The following is a 26,579-nucleotide window of genomic DNA, read 5'->3' on the forward strand; positions in this document are numbered from 1 at the left end:
GGGCCGGGGTGGGGGTGCAGGTTGTTGTTTTTAGGCCAGCACTAAGACACCTGGCTCTACTTAGTATCAAGGTCCTGACTGAAGACCGTGATCAGTTAATTAGTCGAACAGGTGTGGTAGTGCTGGGCTAACAACAAAAACCTGCACCCACACACCGGCCCCGGGCGGGTAAGATCGGGCACCCCCGGTCTGCGTTCTTTCGTTTGTACCCGGCTGCGACTACTACAGCGTCTCTCCTCCACCGCTTCCGACCGGTCGGGGGAGAAAGCGGCAAAAAATCTGATGACCCACCGCCAGCGTCCGTGTTGCAATCCACACTTCTCTACAGTTTAAGCAGAACGATCTTTCTTTTTTAAAGTGATAAACAAACCATTCTAAATCGAGATACGCCCGGATCCCGCAGGGGGTGGTCTGCGATTGCTGTATCTGTCAAAAATGTGTACCTTTTTCTCCCCCTTATGTGTGGAATAACTAAGATGCGTTTACTACACTGGAGCTAGCAGTGTAAGACAAAACACAAACACCTACCCCGACCGGAAGAGGGCAGAATTTGTGACTCTAGGTTGATGTGCACGCCGGTGGCAGTTTTCACCCCAGTGGGTTCACAGCTGTAAATCCCGTCCGCTAACTTGCGCAACAGACGGGGACGTGTGAAGCGAAATTCACATTAGACCCGAAAGTGATATTCGGTGATTTTTACAGTACAAGCTGATTTCGGCGCGGAGGCATTGCACAAACATCACGGGGATGGAAGGTTGTACGAATATACATGCACAGAGCGGTGGGGGGGGGACTAGTGCAAATTGTGATTAATGGGGTAATAAGGCATAACATATGGAAAACACATATTCCCCCTGCTAAAAGGGGACCTCATTTGGCAAAGGGAGCACAAGACTGGAGCGTGCAGTAAAACAGCACCAGTTTTTTTTCTCACTAAAGTGCAATAAATGCAAGCAGTTTACCGGTTTTATTATTATTATTTTTTTTTTTTCTTTTTTAAATCTCACTTGCCGATTGCAACACGCCATTTCATTACTCCCGCTGCGGAGAGGAGCGGCGCGGCGAACGGCGAACGCTCCCGGGAGGAAGCGAGGGATGATTTTTTTTTGGCCCGAGCGCGAGGGGTCGCGTCGACAGCGCCCCTGCCGTAAATCAACCCCCCGAAACAATGGCTCTGTTTGTGCGTCGCGTTCGCGCGGCGCTGAGAGCTAGCCGTCGCCCCGCGGAAGTCCGGCACTCCGTTCGCGTAAAAACGGCTAAACTGACTCCAGCAGTAACGATAATAAAAATAAAAATAAAAAAATTAGCTTTCGTAGAGGGCCATTTTTTTCTTTCAGGGCGCAAGAAATTTTTAAAAAAGCGAATTACACAATAAAAATTCACTGGACGAAATAAAACAGAATAAAGACGGCAACAAAAAAAAAGTAAGAAAAAAAAACTGCGAGACGGGTAATTGCTGTGCATACGGTTAGCGGCAAGTTTTTAAAAAACGGGTTTTTGAACCGGAGGTGAACGAAGACGTGGAGTCAGAGGCCTCGAAGGAACCTGGCACATCGTTCCGTAAAACGTAAACTCTGGCTGGGGGACGGGCTGGGGACGGGCTGGGGCGGGCTGGGAACGTGTGGCTGAGATGCTGGGGGGGGCCTCTTGTTGAGTATTTTAGGGAGCTTTGTGGAGGGGGGGGGGGGGGGGGTGCTTTTAAAAACACTGGCGATGTGTTCAGACGGCCAGACCAAGCCTGGCCGTTAAAAAAAAAGTGCTAGGCTTTTATAACGAAATCTAAAAGAGACGGAGGCCGGTTGGGTTCAAAGTTCAGGCGACGGTAGTGGTGCAGTGCCGTTCGGACGAGTCTCCCACGGTGGGGGGGTGAGGGATTAGGAGGGCATCGTGGATCACACGTACATACCAGCACAGCGCAAAAAAAACCAGGCGCCCGACCAGTACGATGCCAACAGGGAAGTTGTAATTTAGCATTAGAAGGCATTATCAGCCATTTTCTTTTCTATTTTTTTTGGAGGCATGTTTATTTTTCGTAAGATACGCTCGTTTCGATCGACCCGCCTCCACAGAGGCTGAAAATGGCGGCGACCGGAGCGGGTCCGGCCCGAACAGCGGGACCAAAATGGAACCTGAGACGCGTGAGCGCCGCTTCTCGTTAGCTTCCGTCTGCTCTGGCACCGAGACCTCAGCGAGTTTTTTCCTGAGCGAATATTTCGCAGTCTGGACATTAATAGGGTCATTTAGCCATATCAAAGGGGGGGGGGGGGGGGGCTTTTGGAAACGGTGGCCCCGAAAACTCTTTCAGACGAAATGAATGAAACTTCAACCCGAGGCGGAAGTCTGAGCCCATAAGGGATATTGACATTGGCATGAGCCAAAATATTCCCCCTGTTTGTCTTAACAGATATTTTTACTGTAATCAAAAACATCAAGCATAAATTGCTCACCACAGGAACAGTTATTCCACTGGAAGGTTATATATAAATATATATATATATATATATATATATATATACACACACACACACCACTTCATTTTTTCTTGAGCTGCTGGACCCTATCCCAGCATGCATTGGGCGAGAGGCAGGAATACACCCTGGACAGATCGCCAGTCCATCACAGGCCACACGTCATTCACTCACACACACACACACGCACACGCACACGCACACACACACTCGTGTCGGCATACTCATGATGACGCCCGCCATGGTCCCTGATGTCACAGATCTCCGAAATGTGAGACGCATCTCCGGAAACTGCCAGCGCGTTTATGAATAATTTATGACAGCCGACGCATCAGCGAGGACGTGTCACAAGTTCATCATAAAAACAGGGACGCTTCAGACCTTAAGATAGTACTGATGACTGAGCGATGGTCATTATTTGGGCTTGGGATCACATAGAGTTTCTTTGTATACCAGGAGGACATGTGAGTGGGGGGGGGGGCAGGGGGGGTCATAGGATATTATGACAGAAATACTTATTGTGGATTGCACACTTCCATCAATAATCAAAACCAAAACTACTTAAGTACTGTCACATGCACTGCATTAGTCATTGTGTACACGCAGTTGTTTTGACAGCTTTTCATGTTGAAAATATATTCCGAACATGACCATATCTGCTTTAAAAAAAGAAACTAATTAAGTAGTGGGCCACAAAAATACATTTGCCCATCACATGGGTCATAGTCATATGTTTAAAACTGTTGCATAATTCCTACCACATTGTGTCATTAAAATAACTGTAAAATAAATATAAACGCAAAAAAAAAGAGAAAAAAAGCTCCAGATCCTGTAAGATCCTTGAATACTGAAGAAGGATGCTCAAAAGTGAGGATAATCAAATGCAAAGGAACTGTTGTTGAACTACAAAAACATCTCTAAAGAATGAGGGTAGCTGGAGCACACAGAACTACTGAGAACTATTAAACTATCTGTGAACCACACCGACACCAGAAAGCATCTCAATGCAGTTCTCATCTCTACCTTCCACTGATGTAAAGGGACACGTCAGCGTTCAGTATCCACCTGGCGGGGGGAGGGGGGGGGGCAGAGAGAGAGAGAGAGACAGATAGAGAAAGACTGACAGAGAGACAGACAGACAGAGAATGCGAGACAGACAGAAAGAGAGAGAGAGAGTGAGAGTGAGAGAGAGAGAGAGACAGACAGACAGTCAGACAGACTGACAGACTGACAGAGACAGACAGACAGACAGACAGAGAATGCGAGACAGAGAGACAGAGCGAGAGAGAGAGAGAGACAGACAGACAGACAGACAGTCAGACAGACTGACAGAGACAGACAGGCAGACAGAGAGACAGACAGACAGAGAGACAGACTGACAGAGACAGACAGACAGACAGACAGACAGAGAATGTGAGACAGAGAGAGAGAGCGAGAGAGAGAGAGAGAGAGAGGCAGACAGGCAGACAGACAGACAGACTGACAGAGAGACAGACTGACGAAGGGAAGGGAAGAGCCGTCTGGTGGATCCTGCACATCTGCATGCAATCATGTGTCAGTTTCAGGTGAGGGTTCAGCGGTGTCTTTCCCACGTCGCGCGCACTATAAAAACGTCCGCAGCGCTTTACGGATGAACGTACAGTACTTTTACAAGGCTGAGCGCCCCGGGCAGGGACAGGTGGAGAGCCCCCCCCCCCCCCCGTGAGCCCCCCCCACGCACCCCCCCCCCCCCCTACACTGAGCAGCCGTTGAGATTCAGGTGGTTCTGCGGCAGCACCTCACACTGCACTGCGTGCAGAACACATGCTACAATAACAGCCTCTGAAGCCTTCGGGTTTATGGCATTATTAGGCTCGTGACCAGATGAAGGTGATGAAGACTAGGGTGGAGTCCAGGTCAGACAGCGGGCCGGACACCGTGGACCTGTGACCGCAGACGTACCGCCCAAAAAAAATCACCGTCCCGAACGGAAGTTCCACACGGATTCGGAGAGGGGCGGAATGAACAATGGCTTTCGCCAGCTCCACGCACAGGAGAACAGAACGTTCCCCATCACCACCCGACAACCGTCAGCAAAAAAAAGAAATATACACATTAAAAGGTCGAGGAGGGTCAAAGATCTAATTAAATGCCACATAAACTCTTTTAAATATATAGTAGGGCATTTAGCAGAAGTGCTGACCAAGGGTATCTTACACTTGAGTTGAATTTAAACAGCGAATTGATTTATACAGCTGGATGTTTTTTTACTGAAGGAATACAGGCTAAAGTGATTGTAAAGTGGCTGATAATAGTTGAAATTATCCTAATTTATGGGATGTATCCACAACACCTCCACCGAATATCTATTCAAAGTAATGTCAGTAACTATAATAACACACATTTGAAGACGACATAAAATCTGCGTTGAGAAGAACCTCTTCGGCCTTGGCTGAGACCACCCGCCCCCACCTCCCCCCCTTCCCCAAAGACTTCTGCGTATCGCCACGGCGACGCTCGCTCACCTGCGGTCGTCATGCGCATGGAGCCCGGAGGGGCGCAGTGTCCCGCATGACTCACGGCCCAAACGGGGTGGCGCCGCCCGAAGGCCTGGTGGACCGTCTGCAGGAAGGTGCGGTAGAACCCCACCACGCCCGGGTTTCCTGTGAACACAGGGCCCAGGAGGCCGCGGGAGAGAGGAACGTCAAGAAAAAAAAAGAGACATTTTGGTTTTGGCTCGGGAGAGCGACAGGAAAGGCCGGGGAAGGGATGGGAGGAGGACCCTGGTAAGAAGAAGAAGCAGAGGAGGAACGTTGAGCTCAGTCAATGGGTGAGGGTTGAGGTAGGTGGGGGGGGGGGGTGCAGGGTGTCGGTCAGCCAATCAATCAAACCTCGCTTCAGACGAGACGTCAAATCCAGGTCCCGGCTGCGGTCATTACAGATCTCATTGCGGTTCTCGAAAAACAGCTCTAACCCCAGACATCCTGGTCAAATTCCCCCCCAAAAAAGACAAGAGCCAAGAAAAGTAATAAGCTGCCTTTCTCAGTCTCAACACCTCGTCATCCCCGTGCACAAGGGACACGCAAGGAGGCCCATGTCTGTTTCTGGTCCACATTGGCTCTTAATTATTTGATATTTAAATAATTACTTTTAGTAATTGATATTTTTTACACCTACCCAAAACAACACCTGGAATTCCCATCCCATTTTGATTACTCCAACTGAATTCTAACTGCAAACGCTTCACAGGAGATCAGTTTGATTGGTTCAGCCTGAATATGCTCATAATGACGAAGATAGCTCCACCCATTCTGTGAAGCCTCGCCATTCCAACACGACTAGCGATTCATGTGAGTTTCACCACCTTCAGGGATTCACAAAGCCGTGTTCTCTTATGATTAGAGAGATAAGCAGTGAACACACACACACGCATACATACACACACACACACACACTCACACCCACACCCACACACACACACACACACACACAGACACACACACACACACACACACACACATACACGCACACATGCACACACACACACAGATGTGCTGGGTAGGAAAGGCGTGGGGGCGTTGGGTTGAAGACGGGTCACGACGGGCAGAAGCCGGGTCAGAACGTCATGACGTCATGGACCTGGGGTCACGGAAGGGAGGGAGGCACGTCTCCCCCAGAATTCCCCAACCACCCCCCCCCCCCCCACCCAACCACCACCCAACCACCGCCCCCCCACACCAGCTGCCTGACATTCCGCCTCTCCGTTTCCTGGTCTGCTCCGATGCTGTGTCATCTTCCGCCGTCCTCCTGGGGTGGACAGCCGCCGCGTTTATTTTGAGCCGCTGCCAAGAAAATTCCAAAGGGCCGGGGGGGCGGGGTGTCGCGGGAAGAGAACGGCGCGGAACTGGACCTCGTGCTCTGGCGGGACGGGTAGGAGCAGCAGCGCACAGAGAGTGTACGGCTTCAAAAATTAATAAATCCACCCGGTGAAGGAGGGGTTGGGGGGGTGGGGGTGGGGGTGGGGTGCAGCTCCAACAAGCTGTCAAGCATGTAAAAAAAATACATATTTTTTTAAAAAGCAAAAAGACTAAAGACTTGTGTGTCACTTCCAAGGTTTACAGTGTTGGGCTGAAGCACTTGTCTCACAGAACGTACCGGAAAAGATGGCGTTAACGTGTGTGTGTGCGGCTGGGGCTGGGGCCGGGGCTGGGGCTGGGGCGCAGGGTGCAGCTGCCGTCCCCTCTGACTCGTCAAGAGGAGCACCGTGAATATTAGGAAAACGTGGCAAATTATGAGACCTCTCTTCACTCCGAACATGCTTTTTTTTAGGGCTCCCCCCCGTCGGTCCCCACCACCCCACCCCACCCCCTTCCCATTCAGTATATTTCTGTACGGTTGATGAAAATGGAAACATCTGTTAAAGACTTTTTCGAACGCTGCAAAAGCTTGTGACGATTCTCTCCAATAAGGTTTCTTTTTTTTTGGAATCTGGACGCATTTATCACTTTTTCTTCTTTTTTTTTTTTCTTTTAACGCAAAGACAAGTGGAGAAGACGTGCCGAGGGTCTTAAGGCTCTGCTTCACGGCTGCCTCTCAGAGCCCCCCACCCCCCCCCATTCACAAACTGTGAGTCAATGAATTACCTGCATCGATTTTGGAACAGCGCACGGCTCGATTAAAATGTTGAACGCTCAAGAGGAACCAATTATGTGTGTGGAGCTCCACTCCACCAGGACAAGCATTATAGAGTGCCCAGCAGGTGCCCCGTTTTAATCACCTTAACGTCTTCTGCCCATTTTCTTTGGCTGAGGCTACAAACAGAATCCCAAAATGTCCATAGCGTGAGCGAGGAGCTCGCAGGGACACAGATTTTAGGGAACAGACACGTCCAACAGAGGCGATGCAGAAAAGGGCGGTGTCCTGTGGAAAAGTGGTTTAATGAGTGTCAGAGAGGGGGAGTTCTTACGGGGTTATTGTTCCGAAACGCGTTCCCTCGCTCGTTTTCGGGGGGTCAGAGTAACTTCACTTCATAAAAAAGCCTGTTTTACAGGGAGGTGGGTGCAGGGGGGCGGGGGCGGGGGCGGTGGCAGGGGGAACTTCCTGAAAGGAGCGCAGGGCTCTTCCCTCTCGTTTCCGGGTCTAATGTCGGGAACGCCGACCGGCCCAATCCCGCGGGAGAGCTCGGTGACGGCAGCACCACGCTCTACGCACCTGAGAGGGGCGCCACCGCCCCCCGGACCGGAGGTGCTCAAAATCCTGCGTTGCTCGGCGACGCTGAGGGCAGTTCGCTTCGCCAGACCTGCGTCACGTTCCAACCGGCCGCGGTACATCTGAGCCCACGTTCAAGAGCTGAGCTGATTTTTCAGCTAATAAAAATATATCCACTGCCACCTGGGAGCGCACAGCTACAAGTACCAGAGGCCAGGATCCCATCCGCATTTGGCCCTTAACCCGAACAATTAAAAAACTACTTTCATCTTCACCAAACAAACAAAAAAAGTTTTACAAAACTGAGTTCAGCGAGCATTAACCCTAACTAACTCGTCAAAGAGAGTTTGTAAAAAAGCGTAAAGCTTGCAGTTAGTGTAACTGAAAGTTAAAGGCAAGTGTTGACTGAATGCAGACCACGTTTACTAGAAGGGTACAACCTACTTGTTAAACATATAGGCTATATGTAGGGTGAGCATGCTGGATAGGTCTCGATTATAACCTCTGTTGTAATATTAATTGGTGTTTTCTAACATATGGTATTTTCCTGTGATGACATCTACATATTTGTAGATGATATCACTGATAATTTGTAGATGATGTCACTGATGGTTCAACCTACTGCAGTTTCACTGGCTGGTAGTTGCCATAGGTTTGCAAGCTCTAGCCAATGGCACTGCTCAAAACGAGCATCCCTCATCATTATGATAATTTCACGTACCAATTCCTCTTTTATTATAATGGAGGGGGAAACAAATTAATTCCTGGAAGAAGGGAGATTCCTGGCCAAAGCATAATTGTTTTGTCTCACCAAAAAAAAACCAAAAAAAAAAAAAGCTGAATTTAAAAAAGTGGATATCTGAAAGAAAACAGATGTACACAGCTGGACCTAAAAAAAGTCCTCTTTAATGAAATTAGCTAAGTCTGTGCCCTTTCATAGCCAAATCAAGTCAAGCATTTATTTGTATTCATTTAGAAATATCAGGAAATAGGGTACAAACATCAAGGTACAGTTCGTACAAAGTTACAAGTCTCTGACTGAAAGGTTAACACTGTTTTTGCTAAAACCCAAAAACCTTTCCATAATAAGGGAACACACAGTAACCAGGCAACCAGGAGCAATAATATTCAATTCACTTTGAACCAGCAATATAATACCTGGAAAAGTTCTTTGGATGCCATTAGGGTGGGGTGGGGGTGGGGGGGTGTGGGGGTGGTAACAGAGAGAACGCGCGTAGCGTCACAAAAGAAACACCCCCACGTCAGTCGCTGTACCCAAAAACAATGCCAGGCCCACCGCCATTCAGAGTGGGCGGAGCCAGAGCTGGCTCTTTAAAGGGCTCGTCTTCAGGTGCTGGGTTATACTGAGCTCTCTCTCGGGGCGCTGGGTTATACTGAGCTCTCTCTCGGGGCGCTGGGTTATACTGAGCGCTCTCTCGGGGCGCTGGGTTATACTGAGCTCTCTCTCGGGGCGCTGGGTTATACTGAGCTCTCTCTCGGGCGCTGGGTTATACTGAGCTCTCTCTCGGGGCGCTGGGTTATACTGAGCTCTCTCTCGGGGCGCTGGGTTATACTGAGCTCTCTCGGGGGCTGGGTTATACTGAGCTCTCTCTCGGGCGCTGGGTTATACTGAGCCTCTCTCGGGCCTGGGTTATACTGAGCTCTCTGGGAGCGTCTGGGTTATACTGAGCTCTCTCGGGTGGTTACGAGTCTCTGGGTTATACTGAGCCTCTCTCGGGGTCGCTGGGTTATACTGAGCTCTCTCTCGGGCGCTGGGTTATGCTGAGCTCTCTCTCGGGCGCTGGGTTATCTGAGCTCTCTCGGCGCTGGGTTATACTGAGCTCTCTCTCGGGCGCTGGGTTATACTGAGCTCTCTCTCGGGCGCTGGGTTATACTGAGCTCTCTCTCGGGGCGCTGGGTTATACTGAGCTCTCTCTCGGGCGCTGGGTTATACTGAGCTCTCTCTCGGGCGCTCGGGGTTATACTGAGCTCTCTCTCGGGCGCTGGGTTATACTGAGCTCTCTCTCGGGCGCTGGGTTATACTGAGCGCTCTCTCGGGGCGCAGGGTTATACTGAGCGCTCTCTCGGGGCCGCCTGAGACTAACGTTCTCTGGGGACAAAGGGGGACTTTTATCCCGCAGGGGAACGGGACGGACTACGCAGGGGGGCGGTTTATTTAGCAAAGGGCCCAGAGAGATAAGCCTGAGGCCAGTCTCTTTACACACAGCTGCTGGAGAACAATGCACGGCGTGTGTGTGTGTGTGGTCAGCCAGCACGGCGTGCTGCGACAACAACAACAGCACAGGGTCCTGAGAGCGTGTGTGTGCGTGTGTCTGTGTGTGTGTGTGTGTGTGTGTGGGTGTGTGTGTGTCTGTGTGTGTGTCTGTGTGTGTGTGTGTGTGTGTGTGTATATGAGTGTCTGTGTGTGTGTGTCTGTGTGTGCGTGTGTGTTCGTGCGTGCGTGCGTGCGTGTCTGTGTGTGTGTGTGCATGTGCATCTGCATGTATGTGCCATTGTGCGTGAGAGAAAACAGAGAAAGAGTATGTACGTGTAGGTGTGTGCATTTTTGTGACAGAGAAGGTGTCTGTGTGTGAGAGAGAATGGGAATGTATGAATTTGTATGAGAGAATATGTGTGTGTGTGTGTGTGTGTGTGTGTGTGAGAAAGAAAGATAATTGTGCATGCAAGCTCATATATGAATGTGGCAGTCATACATGGTTGCCTGTGCGTTCAACAATCAGAACCCTGTATGTACACAGTATGTACACTGTGTCTGCACGTGTGTATGCGTGCATGTGTTTGTAATGTATGCATATGCGTGCGCATATATGCATGGAAGTGCATGTGTGTGTGAGTATATGTATGGTAGTATGTGTGTGTGTGTGTGTGTGTGCATTGGTAATATGAGCATATTTCAGTAGGTGGAAGAACTATGTCTGTATGACTGTATTTTTATGCCTGTGTCTATATATGAGAAGGAATGTGTGCGTTTGTGTGCCCGTGAGAACTATTGAGAGGAAGCGATCAGACGTGTGTGTGTGTGTGTGTGTGTGTGTGTGTCAGTGAAAAAAAGCAGCAAGCGTGTTTAAGACAGAGAGAAAGAAAGAGAGAGAGAGAGAGAGAGAGAGAGAGAGAGAGAGAAAGCGGTAGGGAAACCAGCACATGCTGCAGATCAGAAAGTGGTAAGGACTCCACGCGGCCGGCTCTGTTCTGGAACCTTCCGTCAGCACCACGCGCTCTGGAAGCGCTGACTAACCGGGCCTTCCGCGGCAAATTCCAATCCCGTCATTTTCCCTGTCCTTTCACAGACAGAGACATGAGATGGAAAAAGAGAGAGAGAGAGAGAGCGAGAGAGAGGCACAGAGAGAGAGGGAGAGAGAGCGAGAGAGAGAGAGGGAGAGAGAGCGAAAGAGAGGCACAGAGAGAGAAAGAGAGAGCGAGAGAGAGAGCGCGAGAGAGGGACAGCAATAGGGAGGGATAGAGAGAGGCACAGAAAGAAAGAGAGAGAGGGAGAGAGAGAGAGAGAGAGAGAGCTACAGGTGCGCTGGGGCTCTGCACCAATGCCCTGGAGAGACACGTGAAGCCCTCCCCCTCTCATTAACAGACGAGCTGGCTAAAACAACACGCAGCCAATCAGCACGCCGCAATATTCCAGATTTACAGGCTGCCGGGAGATTAGTCAAAGCCATCTGAAAAACGCTCTTAAACTAATAGCGAGGGGAGAAGTGGGCTCCTGTGCGATGCCAGCTATTGAAACATTCGGTTTCCACTTATTCCCACTAATGCGTTCTGACGCTTGACGGCTCGAGCGGCATCGTTTAAAAAAAACAGCACACGCCCCCGCTGCGGAAAATAAAAGTGGGGGGGGGAAATCCCCGGATTTCATCCAACGCTGGAAATCCAGGCAATTTAAAGCCACGTTCAATTTACACAGACACGGGCCGAGGCCAAGCAAAGCAGGAGCCGCAGTCAAACCCGGGACCGAAGTTACAGCGGAATCGCACTTGTCGTTAGCTAGCCTTTCTCTCGCCGCGGTAATTAACGGAAATCAGGACCAGGAAGCCGGGTTTCAGGCACTTCAGCCCAGTTAGTCACGGCCACATCACGGTGGGCACTTCGGGATAAAGTTGGACCCCGTCCTGAACCTCGGTTCCACCCAAAAGCCCCCAAAAATAAGGACGAATGATGTTGAAATGGCGAGTGCGGCAAGGGAAAAAAAATGCGAAACGGTGCAAATGGGAGGTGGAACTCCTCACAAACCGGCGGTCAAACTTCAATCGAATAAATTTGAAAACCGGACATTCTGGTCCAAAACCGAACTTCAGGCAACCACAATTACGTTATGTAGCCACCTGACCTTTTTATATAAAAGCTTTGAAGGATCTATTATGACAAGTGGATCCAGAACCGGGACCACTGTACATATTACTGGGTGTTTGGACGAACAGAAATAAATTTGTTTTTACGGTAATACACAGATCTGTGGTATTGACTGCCTTCTCAGTGTGGTGATAATTTCATAACACTAGCCCTGAGTCCCAGATCTCAGAATTTAATATTTTAAACTGAATATCCTGAGTCATTAATCAAGGGCCAAACACAGCTGGAAGTGTTACACAACTCCTGTGTGTGTGTGTGTGTGTGTGTGTGTGTGTGTGGTCTCTGCAAGTGTCTGTGTGTGCAGAAGTATGTGTGCATACATAAGTGTGTATGTGTGTGTGTGTGTGTGTGTGTGTGTGCGCGCGCGCAGCTTGGGCGGGTGCACTTGATTGTTTGTGTGCGTGTGTGTGTGGTCTCTGCAAGTGTCTGTGTGTGCAGAAGTATGTGTGCATACATAAGTGTGTGTGTATGTGAGTGTTTGTGTGTGTACGCAGCTTGGGCGGGTTCACTTGATTGTTTGTGTGCATGCGTGTGTGTGTGTGGTCTCTGCAAGTGTCTGTGTGTGCAGAAGTGTGTGTGCATACATAAGTGTGTGTGTGTGTGTGTGTGTGTGTGTGTGGACTTTTGTGTGCACAACCCACAGACCACGTTCTCAGGCATGCAGCCCAAAGGTCACGGACCTCCCTAATATCTCCTCCCTGGTGTTTATCCAACATGAAAGTGGAAATGCTGGCTGTGTCTCTGGCCGCCCTCACAGTCCAGCTTATTAATATAACACACACAGGCCTGCGTATTAATATAACACACACAGTCCTGCTGATCCACCTTATTAATATAACACACACAGGCCAGCTTATTAATATAACACACACAGGCCTGCTTATTAATATAACACACACAGTCCAGCTTATTAATATAACACACACAGGCCAGCTTATTAATATAACACACACAGGCCTGCTTATTAATATAACACACACAGGCCTGCTTATTAATATATATCACACACATGCCTGCATAATTAATATAACACACACAGTCCAGCTAATTAATATAATACACAGCCCTGCTGATCCACCTTATTAATATAACACACACAGGCCTGCTTATTAATATAACACACACAGTCCAGCTAATTAATAAAACATACAGTCCTGCTGATCCACCTTATTAATATAACGCACACAGGCCTGCTTATTAATATAACACACACAGTCCAGCTAATTAATAAAATACACAGCCCTGCTGATCCACCTTATTAATATAACACACACAGGCCTGCTTATTAATATAACACACACAGCCCAGCTAATTAATAAAATACACAGTCCTGCTGATCCACCTTATTAATATAACACACACAGTCCTGCTTATTGTCCTTATTAATAAAACACACAGTCCTGCTGATCCACCTTATTAATATAATACACACAGTCCTGCTTATTGTCCTTATTAATATAATACACACAGTCCTGCTGATCCACCTTATTAATATAATACACACAGTCCTGCTGATCCACCTTATTAATATAATACACACAGTCCTGCTGATCCACCTTATTAATATAATACACACAGTCCTGCTGATCCACCTTATTAATATAATACACACAGTCCTGCTTATTGTCCTTATTAATATAATACACACAGTCCTGCTTATTGTCCTTATTAATAAAACACACAGTCCTGCTGATCCACCTTATTAATATAATACACACAGTCCTGCTTATTGTCCTTATTAATAATACACACAGTCCTGCTGATCCACCTTATTAATATAATACACACAGTCCTGCTTATTGTCCTTATTAATATAATACACACAGTCCTGCTTATTGTCCTTATTAATATAATACACACAGTCCTGCTGATCCACCTTATTAATATAATACACACAGTCCTGCCGATCCACCTTATTAATATAATACACACAGTCCTGCTTATTGTCCTTATTAATAAAACACACAGTCCTGCCGATCCACCTTATTAATAAAACACACAGTCCTTCTTATTGTCCTTATTAATATAATACACACAGTCCTGCTGATCCACCTTATTAATAAAACATACAGTCCTTCTTATTGTCCTTATTAATATAATACACACAGTCCTGCTGATCCACCTTATTAATATAATACACACAGTCCTGCTGATCCACCTTATTAATATAATACACACAGTCCTGCTTATTGTCCTTATTAATATAATACACACAGTCCTGCTTATTGTCCTTATTAATATAATACACACAGTCCTGCTTATTGTCCTTATTAAAATAATACACACAGTCCTGCTGATCCACCTTATTAATACAGCGATTCAGAACCATGTGGCACAACTCTGGAGAGGGAGCTAAATGGTCCATGGCCCTGACCAATACCGACCAATCAGGTTCTAGTCCTGTCTCCGGGGGGGGCGGTATCATCCCCTTCCACTGTGTACAGGAGCACGCTGTCGTCCATGGGTAACAAACCTAACACCCGAACCCGGGGTGAAATGTGAGTTATAAAAGCAGAGGAACTAGCAGTATAAACGTGCTCTGTTATAGTATAAATATATAGTGCTTATATAGTAGTTATAACACACACACACACACACATATATATATACACTTTTTCTTTTGCTCGACCAAGAGTGCTAATCATTTTGGAAGCCCCTGTAGTATTGTGTATATATATATGTATATACATATATATATAAATATATATATATATGAATATGTTATGAAGTGGAAGATGTCAGTACTGCATATTCAGGCCGATTCCCTCGCATTAAGCACCCATAACAGCTCCCCCCCCCCCCGCAGCCCCGCTCCTCCAGGGCACTCGCACGTCATCGCCGGGGAACGCGCGGTCCTCCCGGGGGGGGGGGCTAGGTCGGCTCAGCGGCGCGCGAAATACGATTAGCGTTAAAAAGGAACCGTGAGGTACGAGACGCGCCCCGCCCGACAGCGTGCATGCAGACGCAGGAAACGGGTTCGAGAGAGGGCCCGACCGCAAGATCGCTCACTCCTGCAAAGCGCCTCCCCCCCCCCCCTTTCCCAAAAACCCACCTCCACGACACGGCCGATTGGGACCGACAAAGTGCTCTGGGCATCTTAGGAGCCGTACCCCACAGTCAGCTCGCTCAGAGAGAGCCGAAGCGTTTCGGCGGTCACGGCTGATCCAGGGCCGCTCCGGAGGCAAAGCCAAAAAAAAGAAAAAAAAAGGTTATCAATCACGTTGGCACTGATATCAGTGTGACCACATGCTGATGGCCAATACCGACAGGAGATAAAATCAAAATCATCCCCCCAAAGGCAAACAAATAATGACACTGAATACAGCTGCTGCTGCCCCCTCTCCCTCTCTCTCTCTCCCTCTCACTGACTCATTCACTTACTCACTCCTTCACTCTCCCTTTCTCTATCTCTCAGTAAGTCTATTTTCCTACTGAAACAGTAATAAACAGACTTTTCTTGAGGACTTTAGAACAGGATTATCCTGTCAGATATGGAGAACTGAAGAGGTGAATAAAAACGCATTAATCTGTAAAGGTCTAGAGGTGATTACACCATACCCACACACACACAGACACACACACACAGATACACACACAAACACACACACAGCAGTGGAGGTCCAAACCAGGAGAAACGGAGGGAAAGTAACATTTGGCGAGCGACACTGCCTCTCACCTGACTAAACAAGCCGGGCAGGAAGGAGAGAGAAGCTCAGACCTGCACCTGTGCAGAGATCCTGCAGGTCACCCCGGCAGCATGACCCCGCCCTGCACTGTGAGGTCACAGTACACGCAGCGAATCAGAAGCAGTGTGGGGTCGGCGGGGTGGGGTTAGAATGCACACAGCCAGAGGTGCACGGTGAGGTCACAGTACACGCAGCGAATCAGAAGCAGTGTGGGGTCGGCGGGGTGGGGTTAGAATGCACACAGCCAGAGGTGCACGGTGAGGTCACAGTACACACAGCGAATCAGAAGCACTGTGCGGTCAGGGGGGTGGGGTTAGAATGCACACAGCCAGAGGTGCACGGTGAGGTCACAGTACACACAGCGAATCAGAAGCACTATGGGGTCAGCGGGGGGGGGGGGGGTTAGAAGGCACACAGCCTTGAAATGCACACAGCCAGAGGTGCACTGTGAGGTCACAGTAGACATAGCCAATCAGAAGCACTGTGGGGTCAGCAGTGTGGGGTGGAGCTAACCTGACCTCCCCCCCCCCGGGCCCCCCACCCCGTGTGTCAGGACCCCACATATCACAGACGACAGGTTTGGACTCTCTCTTTGTATTCTTTCACTCTTTTTACCCTCTCTCCTTCTTCTCTCTGTCATTCAGTTTTTTCTCTCTCCCTCTCCTCTTTTCTCCCTCAGTTTTGTTGCTCACTTTGCATACACTCTCCCGTCTCTCTCACTTTTCCATTTTCTCTTTCTCTCATTCTGCTGTCTTTCATTCACTTCTGTGTTTTCTTGCTTCCTCAATCACTCACACACTTTAATTTTTCTATTTCCCTCTTTTATGAAGTTGCATTGCACACACACACACACACACACATACATACACACACAAACACATATGCAGACACGTGCACACACACACACGCACACAACATATGCACACACACACACACACACACACATACAACACACACAAACACATACAACACGCACACACACACACACACACACAACACAATCAGACACGGCACACAACACACACATGCACACAACATACATACACACACGCACACACACCACACACACCACACACACACATACACATACATACACAACACACAAACACATATGCAGACACGTGCACACCACACACATACATACACCACACAAACACATATGCCACACACAACGACTCAACACACCACAACACACACACACACACACACACACACACACACCACAAACACAAACATATGCAGACCTGCACACACACACACACACGCCACAATACTACTACCACACCGCACCACACACACACACACACACACACACACACACATACACACACACACAAACACATATGCAGACACGTGCACACACACACACACCACATACATACACACACAAACACATATGCAGACACGTGCACACACACACACACACACACACGCACGCACACACACATACATACACACACACACACATATGCAGACACGTGCACACGCACACACACACACACACGCACACAGAGAACACGGGGGCGCGGAGGCCTGAACTCGGATGCAAGCACACCCGAGCCACGCACGCATGCATGCAGTGCACGCACGCACACACATGTCCCATATTTCTCCAACAAAGGTCCGAACGTCGGAAAAAAACCCGAAGCGTTGTCAGCGCGCATCACGGCTTTTAAGAAGACGGATCGCAGGCTCCCCGCTCCGTCCGACCACAGCTCCGAAAACTCCGGCACGGGAGTTTTTTCCGACCGGAGAGAACAGCCGTCTCCTCTTCCGAGCAGTTCCGTCACCTCAGAAAAAAAAAAAAAGCTCTGACTCGCTCTCATCCCAAAACGCATATTAAACTGCCACTTCTGCACCAATAAAACAGAAACAGTGGGGCAAATAACAGCAATGACATATCAATTTCCACAACCTACAGCAGCTCACACAGACAACACATGACAGACAGTTATAGCAGTCACGCAATAGGTATGCACTAAAAAAAATAACACTTTATAAAAAAAAAAAATTTATATGGTATAAAGTATGCGGCTTTGACTCTCGGACAGATATCAGAAAAAGAGAAAGGGGGGGGGACAGATGGTAGTTCAGCGCTGACAGAACATGTCACCGTTTTATTCTGGGAAAGTAGGGGTTGAGTTTCAGAGCCTTAAAAAAAAAAAGAAGATCCACCAGCCAGTACATCAAATACCAGGAGAGAGGGCCCTGTGTTACGGTAAAACCACTCCTCCTGCAGGTGGGAAACAGAAACGGGGCGGGGGGGGGGGGGAACCGATAGACAGATGCACCGCGTCGGTCCACAGCCGCTTCCCTGGCAACAGCACGGCTTCCAGCGCAAAAACGGCAACATCCCCCTCTCTTCCCCTCTCCTCCCCTCTCTTCCCCCCTCTCCTTCTCCCTCGCTTTCGTGGAAAACAATGCGCTGGACTCGTGCTGAAAGACGTTATGATTTTTTATGATTTGTACGAGCGGAGCTGCTTCGGATTTATGGGGTGCTGAGGCTCCCTCGGCCCCCTGTTCACATTGTAAAGAAGAAGAAGCAGAACAAGAGGAGGAAAGAAACAGCAAACATGCTGCTTCGATCTTGTTTTCCCCAGGATTCCTACAACAGTGTTAATGAAGAGTCAGTGTGTTTGTGCTGCTAAACTGGATGAAATGGCCACGAGAATCACAATAAAAAGGGAGAGAAAAAACTCACTTGACACCCATCCCGCCCTACTGCCCCCCCCCCCCCCAAAAAAAGCTGGAGTCCGATTGGGGCTCTCTGGAAGACATTTCCTCCCGCCCGTCTTTAAACACCAGGGGAACCGCAAAGGACCCGCCGCGAGCGTGCCGTCTCCACGGCGGGGACGGACCGAGGAAGCCGCGCGACCGTAGCTTCCAGCCGTCTTTCTTTCCCGCGCGCCGACGACTCCCACAGCCACCAAAACAGCCGAACTAAAACCGCCATCGAGCCAACCGTGGGGGAGACCTGGGAAGACCTGGAGGCACAGCCTCAGTTAAGATTATTTAAAAAAATAAAATAAAAACAGGCTGGTAACCGGGGGAGTTGCAGGTTCAATTCCCAAGTCAAACTCAACCGCTGGGCCCTTCGGCAACCGACAACTCAACTGACAACTTCTTCAATAAAGTATGAGGGGAAAAGCCAATGACAGTCTACAGTTCAGAGACGCAGTTAACCCATCATAAGCCCATCTGGTGAGCAAATAAACCGTTCAATAGAAGAATATAAATACCTTAAATACAGTCAGCGTCGGTTTAAGGGCCATGACATGTCTAAGCTTCCGTCATTCCGTCCACGTGAAACCCGAAGCGCTCGCAGACATACGGAAGGCCCGAAGAAAGCGAAACGGCCGAAAGTGAAGGAAGGCCCATTTGAGCCGCGGCACCGCCGACGCCAAGCACAAGAAACAAGGAGAAATTAATACGGGAACGCAGCCGCGATGCTATCGCCGCGAAGGCCCACGGGCAGTGTGAGAACCCTAAAGCACACACACACCGCAAAACCCCCTGCTGAACACCCTGAGACCCCCGTTTGAGACCACACGGAGGGCTACCGCACAGGACAAAAGAAGCAAAAGGAGCCCGCTAGCATGTTTCAACGCTAGCGCGTTTCAGCGCGGTTTGCCAAGCTCAGCATGTCAGAAGGCAGCGATATCGCGTTTCGTCCGCACATGTCACACGCATCACGCTTTAATTTATATCCTCCGATCCCCCCACTGAAACGGCGAAGGAAATGTGCATCGGTGGGATTTCAGTCGGATTTACTTACAAAACAGAGCGCCGAGTGTGACAAGCCTGTCCGTCAAACGAGAAGTAAGTTTCGAGATCGCTTACAGGCACGTCGAATCTACGAATCGACGGACGTGTCAGACGCTTGAACCTTGGCACCATGCGGTGCAGTACCTCATGTATCTGGCCTTCACGTGTACGCCGAACTCAATTACCCACAATGCCCTTCTGCAACGTTACTGCCATTAACTGGCCAAAGCGAACTGAGTTTTCCTCTAAACAGCGTAGATATTAAATAATTTCTCGATAAAGGATACTTCATCATTTTGTTTAACTGTAGGAAAGAGCATGTTTTTCTTTTTTTTTTCCAAAGGAAATTGAGCTTCATTAGACATTTGTCAACAGTAATTATCTTTAAATTCAATTTTAAAGACACACTATTAGACTTGCTTTAAATTATTTTATTCTGTTTTCTTTGATTGTTATATTTTATATGTATTGTCTTTTGTAGCACTGCACATTTTACTGTAATTTTTATCCATCTTCTATCCTTTTTGCCAAGTCTTCATTGTAGCTTCCCATTTTTAACTGTATTTGCTCCTTTTGTGCATTTGGAAAGCACTTTGAACGCACTGTGTGAAATGATCTGTTTAAATAAAGGCCTTGCTGCCAAATGGCTGTCTTATGGTCACCCAATATTTAAGTAGGGGTGACGTTTTTTTCCGGAAGCATTTCGCATGGCCTCTGAAGCGTGGTTGTTTACTACCGCATCATGTATAATTAGAGAGGAAGAGATGAAAAGAAAGGCAATACACCACACGGTGGCCATTACTATTACTGCATTCAATAATTATTGTTGCAATATATCATCCATCCCTAACCCCTACATGGTGACTGGCTACAGAACCCCTTGAATTTTCCAGAACACCAGTGAAAAAGATAACAGCTGATCCGCCTGGTAAAATTTTAAAAAAGTATTAAAAATAAGGCCCTTGGAAAGTAGATTTCCAAGTGTGATCTGGGTACTGTACAGCCTTTATAAACTTGGCAGGTCCACCCAAGGAAATCTTCACAAGATTTCTTCATATGATTGCTAATCCACCATTATATTGATTTTACATAAGGATTAAAAAGAAAAGAATCACAAAAGAAACACAAAAGAAAATTTATGCTAACACAAAGTGACAAAAATTTTCCTTGAGGTCCACCTGCCTACTCATATCACCTAACCCCTTTTTTTTTTTTGCATTTTTCAGAAGCATCTAGAAACTCTCACCATCTGAAATCAATTTTCCAGGAGCTGCGGTATAACAGACTCATGCCCACAGTGTGGGCGTGTTCTGCATTCCCCTCTCCAGATGGGGAATATACCACAAAAAAAATATCAGTGTGATGCAAGGTGGGGAAACAGCATAGCCCTCCGCCTTCTCCTGGCACACTCACCAAAAACGCACCCTTCCCTGGTCATCCGCTATTATTTTACACATCCTCTGAAGTTGTCCGCTGAAATACATTTCCTATGACCTTTGTGCCAATTATCAACTAATAATAATTCCAGAGCTGAAGTAAGTGATGATGATGATGAGGATGATGATGATGATGAAGTGTAGGGATATTGGTGAACAAAGGTGTTTCCACCCCATCTCCCAGCTGAACGTGGACTACAAAATACTCCCAACGGTGCTAAAAATCATTTTGTACCTTCTCATCCATTGTCCAAATGTGCAACCATTCTTTTTCCTCTGTTTGCAACACATTTAGACCATATATTTCAGTGCAGGGATCAAATTATTTTTTATCGTATAGTTTCAGTCGCATAGGTTCTTAATTAACTGTCACTTCCTTTATTTCATAACATGCATTCACATTTCTCATCCTAAGGGTGACTTGGGTTTAGCCAGCTTGGACTCAAGTTTCTGGTCCATTTCTAATGGGGTGCGGGGGCGTAGTTTTTGGGTCTGGTCGAGCTTAAATTTTCAGTCCCAAACTTAAACTTTTTATCAAGACAAGCCAATATATTCAGTTCTGGCTTCAGAGGAGGAATATATTTCAAGTATTCCAATATCGAATGTCGCATCGCTCATCGTGAGTCACCGCCATCATCGTAAACTTAGCTGACGCACAGGAGGATACGCGTGTAATGGAGGACCGTGAGCAGGAAGAGGACGTCCCAGTGTACAGCATTTTGATGTCCTTTCCTAGTGATTTACTTCCTTCAGGGAGCAAGACGGCTGTAGAGCATCAGCCAAGGAGATACAGGGCGACTTTGAAGCCTACTGGTCCAGGCGGGAGGGGAGGAGGCCCCGTCACGTTTGGGGATGCACCATTTCCTCTCCCACCACCTCCCCCCCCCCCCCGCCCCTCCCCTACACCCCCTACCCCCCATTTCTGGTTGTCAGGGCCACTGAATCCCCAAAATTCCCTTCCTCTGATCCATCAAAAGAAAACAAACGCCGGGATACTCCTCATCGGTCCTACTTCTTGTTATCTTGCTCTCTCTATTTTTTTTGAAAGAGAGGAAGAAGGGGAAGACCCTGAGGGGGCAGGCGCTTTTCCCAGAGTCTATAAATTTGGGGGTGCTCAGCTGAGCATTCTGCAGACCCCCTCCCTGGCGGCTCTGACCCGGCGGCCGGCTGGAGCAGCACGACGCTGACGTAGCCCTGCAGGTGCAGACTGCACACACACACACACACACACACACACTCGCTCACATACACGCACGCACGCACGCACGCACACACATACACAAGCGCACGAACACACACAGACACACACACACACGCACACACACGGACACACATACACACATACGGAAACACACACACACACACACACACACACACGCACACACACACACAGTTTCTTTAAATGGATGGTTAAACACTCCATTATTTCATCATCTGGAGGTACATCAAAGAGCAGGCAAAATTAAAAGTGTGAGTGTGCATGTGCCCAGATATGTGCAGTATAATGGTTTTACCATCTCTCATTGCTCCCCCTCAATAAAAGGAGCACAGAGCAGTGTGTGTGTGTGTGTGTGCACGTCAGTGTGTCTTTTTGTGAGTGAGTGAGTGACCAAGTAAGAGTGTGTGACTGAGTTTGAATGAGTGAGCCAGCTGGAGAGTGTGAGATGAGATTGAAAAAGGTTGAAATGAAAGCATGACTGAGTGATTCAAAGAGAGACAGCAAGTGAGTGAATGAGAGTTATTCAGAGTGATTGAGAAAACGAGTGAGCGAATGATTGATTAAGACTGAGAAAGTGAGTGAACAAGTGACTCATTCAGACAGCGAGAGTGAGTGACGGTCTGAGAGCGAAATACAGAGTGAATCAGGGAGAGAGGGAGTGAATGAGTGCCTGAGTGAGTGAGTGTGTTAGCATTCTGACAGCAGTGATGATTGGCTAAGAGTGAGAACACTGTGGGAGGGGCTCCAATGAGATACTCAGGAAGTGCTAACCATGACATCATCACCATGAGCAGCCTGCAAGAGTTCAATAACAAAACACCAGACAACCATCTCAACAGGGCTGACAATAATTATCAAATATGTTTGAGCACAATAACAACTGTTGCCGCCATGCAGCGGTACAGATTTCTTTTTATTTTTTATTTCCCTTAATCATACCTGATGTAGCTGTGCACATCCAAACTTCAGAGGTCATGTGATATACCTCAAAGTGAACAAAGCTGTTGAAACTGAGCGCTGATATAACAGCCAATCGGAACTGATTAAGATTGGCTGGTGAAACTGGCCATCAATATGAGAGCTAATCAGCAACAAGGATCACGTGTTGCTGATCCCACGTGATGCAGCTTCCACGTGATCACGTGATGTGTTTTTGTTGATCACATGAAAGCCGCAAGGCTGTGCTTCTGATTGGCTGTCCTGTCAACACAAAATTGAAGCATTTTACATGACCTCTGAAGTTCGGAGGTGCGTTGTGGCATCAGGTATGACTACAGAATAAAGGTGAAAAAAAAGCAGATACGTCTCATGACTGTTATTGCACAAATATTTGAAAATTACTGTTATGGTTCATTACCCAGTGCTACTTATAAAGGGTTGTTTTTTTCTCCTTCACATTGTAGGGATTGGATCACCATTTCCCTCAACCTAATTCCTTAATTTTCTACATGTGCACTAGGCTGGCTACTTAAAAGGTTCAGCTTTTGAAAGCGTTTCTCTGTCTCTCTCGCTCTTTTGTTTTTTTTTCACCCTGGAAATATTGGACAGCTGTGCATTTTCACGTGAAATATGTTTGATAAAATACATGAGCTACCAGGAAACAATGTTCTCCATCTTAAAAATGATACAACGTGTCACCGTGAAGTCGCGCATGTGTTACCAATTACCCAAAAAGCAGAGAGGTTCAATAGAAATACGCGAGGAGGGCTCCGAGCAGTGGGAAGTAAATCTTAAAATAAACGCGTATCCTCTGCTAACACTAGGACTACAACATCGTATCCATTACAATTCCATAACATGTAACCCTCACCGCACCCCGCATCACCATCCCGTCCGTCCACCCACCCAATTCCGACGCCGTGACAAGCCGTCCGCACGTTCTGCTTTAGCTCGGGGCTAAACGGATTTACGGTAACACAGTCAAAAAAAAATATAAATAAATAACTGACTTGACGGAAGACAAGACCAGAATCGCAGGCCAGACACGGGATTCAGAACAGCAGTCCATTCCATTCTGCCGACTGACAGTCGAAACAACGTGCGTGTGTCTATGTGCAGAGAATAATTCAACTTTCTACAAACTGCAGTAAGGTCCTGCTTAGTTTAAAAGAGGAGGAGGGATCACAGAGACAACAAGACTCAGGACACCTAGTATATGGCTGGACCTAACACACGCGATCCGGCCGGCCAATGGTGTGGCTTCATAACTCGGGCCGACCAATGGAGTAACTTCATCAGTCACTCAGTCACTCAGTCAGTCGCAGACATTCGCGTGTGTAGGGCTGGAACCCGCTGTTGCGGTCCAGCCAAAAAAAAGAAGAAGACAGGGGGACAGTGCTCCAGAGAAGAGGGAAACGGGCCTTAAACCAACATATGAGGCGGCAAGCCGCGCCTAAGAACACAGGGCGCGGGTCGTCCCGCTACCCTTTCGGGCAGAAGATGAAGCCCCCCATTGTGCGCCCGTGCCGGATTTTCATCAGGTGAGGTATTGAAGGTCATCGGCCGCGCCCCGGATTGGCGGGGCGCGTTCGGGGGGGCTGACGTGACGTGGCGGGACGTGGCTAAAGGTTAGCGCTGCCCGGGGACGTCAGCGTGTGAAGTGGAAACACCTGGACGGTTGGGTCCCACCCCCCACCCCCCCACCCCCCCACCCCGGAGGAAACAATCACCCGTTTGAGAGCGGCTTGAGCCCACAGTCCAGCCCCCACACACCTGCAGCCTGGGGGGCGGGAGGTGGAGGTGGTGGTGGGGAGGGGGGTGGGGGTAAGCGCTTGGGGGCACTGAACCCAAACCCTGAAACAGGCGCGTGACCACAGCCGCAGACCCACCGTTACGGGACGTCCCACCGGACTCTGCGCGGTTCAGGGCCCGGTCCGGCTAGGGGCCTGGTTTCAATTTGACCCAAAAAACAACAGAAGTTACGACGCCACCGCGCCATGCGGGGATGGTTCTTACATCAGGGGGTTTTGAACCTTTTCTGATCCAGGGACCTGATCCATGCAGGCTCATCGTAAGTTAGAAAAGGGGACAAAAGTCACATTATTAAAAGTCTAAATATAGTCATTGCCTATCAAGTCCATCAACAGACCCCCTGCAGCAGGTACAAGGACCCCCGTGCTTAGCATCGGGGGGCTTAGGGGACAGACATAGATCTGTGCTGTTGGTATAAACACTGCTAACACACAGGAGACCACTGAAAACACATTGAGCATAGGATGGGATTACCATATGGGCAACCTGCAGCTACAGTAGTCCGCACCGCAAATCTCCCTCTGTAGCATGGCCTGGGCCTGCATGGCCTGCATCTTTGTGATGCAGTACCGTAGAGCATTACCTCATCAACCCATTTCCACTAATAATTCATTACAACGCTAATGAACATGCATTTTTTGGTGTTATAATATCAAAAGCACTGAAACCAAAACTAAAGCACTGCCTTGAGGCTGTGTTTTCTGAGAGAACAGGTGAGCAATTCAATAAAGCGTAAGGGAAGCAGTCAAATGAGCAGAATTGAGCTGAGCTAAACTGAGCTGAGCTGAGTTGAAGTGAACTGAACTGAGCTGAGCTAAACTGAGCTGAACTGGGGTGAACTGAGCTGAGCTGAGCTGAGCTGAGCTGAGCTGAACTGAGCTGAGCTGAGCTGAGCTGAGCTGAACTGAGCTGAGCTAAACTGAGCTGAACTGGGGTGAACTGTTAGGTTCTGCAAAACACATGCTGATTTGTCACGATTAAAACATTCACTCTAAAAATCATCATCATCATCATCACCACAACCATCATCACACCACCCTGCTATAAATGAAGCCTCCTGCTATGAACGAACCTCAAACCGCCCCCTCTCTGCATGATTTCCCCACAAAGCGTGGAGCTACTCACAGCAGAGACGTTACGCACTCATATGTTCTGGGACGGTCAGGAGATATTCTCAGTGAGAAGCCACCATCTGGGTCCGGTGCTCCCTTCTGAACACAATAGACAGTCACCCAAAAAAACTGCTCCAACCCCTCACAAAATGGGGCTTCCAGTCTTGGGACAAGCAGACTTGGCAGACTGGCTCAAGGCGGAGGAGAGGAGAGGAGAAGAGGGGAGGGGGGAGAGGAGGGGGGTGTACCCTGAGCGCTTTTTACCGATCTCGGCCCTCGAGCCGGCGCAGGCCTCCCGGGCCGGCATCGTTTTTGGCGGTCACCAGCCGCCCGGTGCACACGCCCACGCGGGGCACGGACAAAGGCCCGGGGCACAGAACCAGGCCCTGTCAGTCACCGGAGAATTACCGCGCCTCGCACTGCTCATTAAAAAGGCGTTAGGGGGACCCGGGGACCCGGGGACCAAGGCCCGCCCGGCGGGGGTGCCACTCTGCCCCTCTGTTTTAGGCACAAAGGCGCGGGAGGGGAGCCCCCGAAAAACATGCTTCATTCAATTAGCCCGTCCGACAGCTCTC

The 26,579-nt window shown here is 48.5% G+C and overlaps 1 protein-coding gene across 2 annotated transcripts in view; it reads right to left on the minus strand.

Annotated features, from left to right (window-relative positions):
- ldah (lipid droplet associated hydrolase) overlaps positions 1-26,579 on the minus strand; it is a 92,780-nt gene that overhangs the window by 53,216 nt on the left and 12,985 nt on the right. For both annotated transcript variants that reach the window (XM_064303440.1, XM_064303431.1), the window contains one exon: positions 4,973-5,110. In XM_064303440.1, coding sequence (XP_064159510.1) covers positions 4,973-5,110 — 138 coding nt within the window. The remainder of the gene's footprint in view (positions 1-4,972; positions 5,111-26,579) is intronic.

Source organism: Anguilla rostrata, chromosome 1, assembly GCF_018555375.3.
Source record: "Anguilla rostrata isolate EN2019 chromosome 1, ASM1855537v3, whole genome shotgun sequence".
Taxonomy (NCBI): Eukaryota; Metazoa; Chordata; class Actinopteri; order Anguilliformes; family Anguillidae; genus Anguilla; species Anguilla rostrata.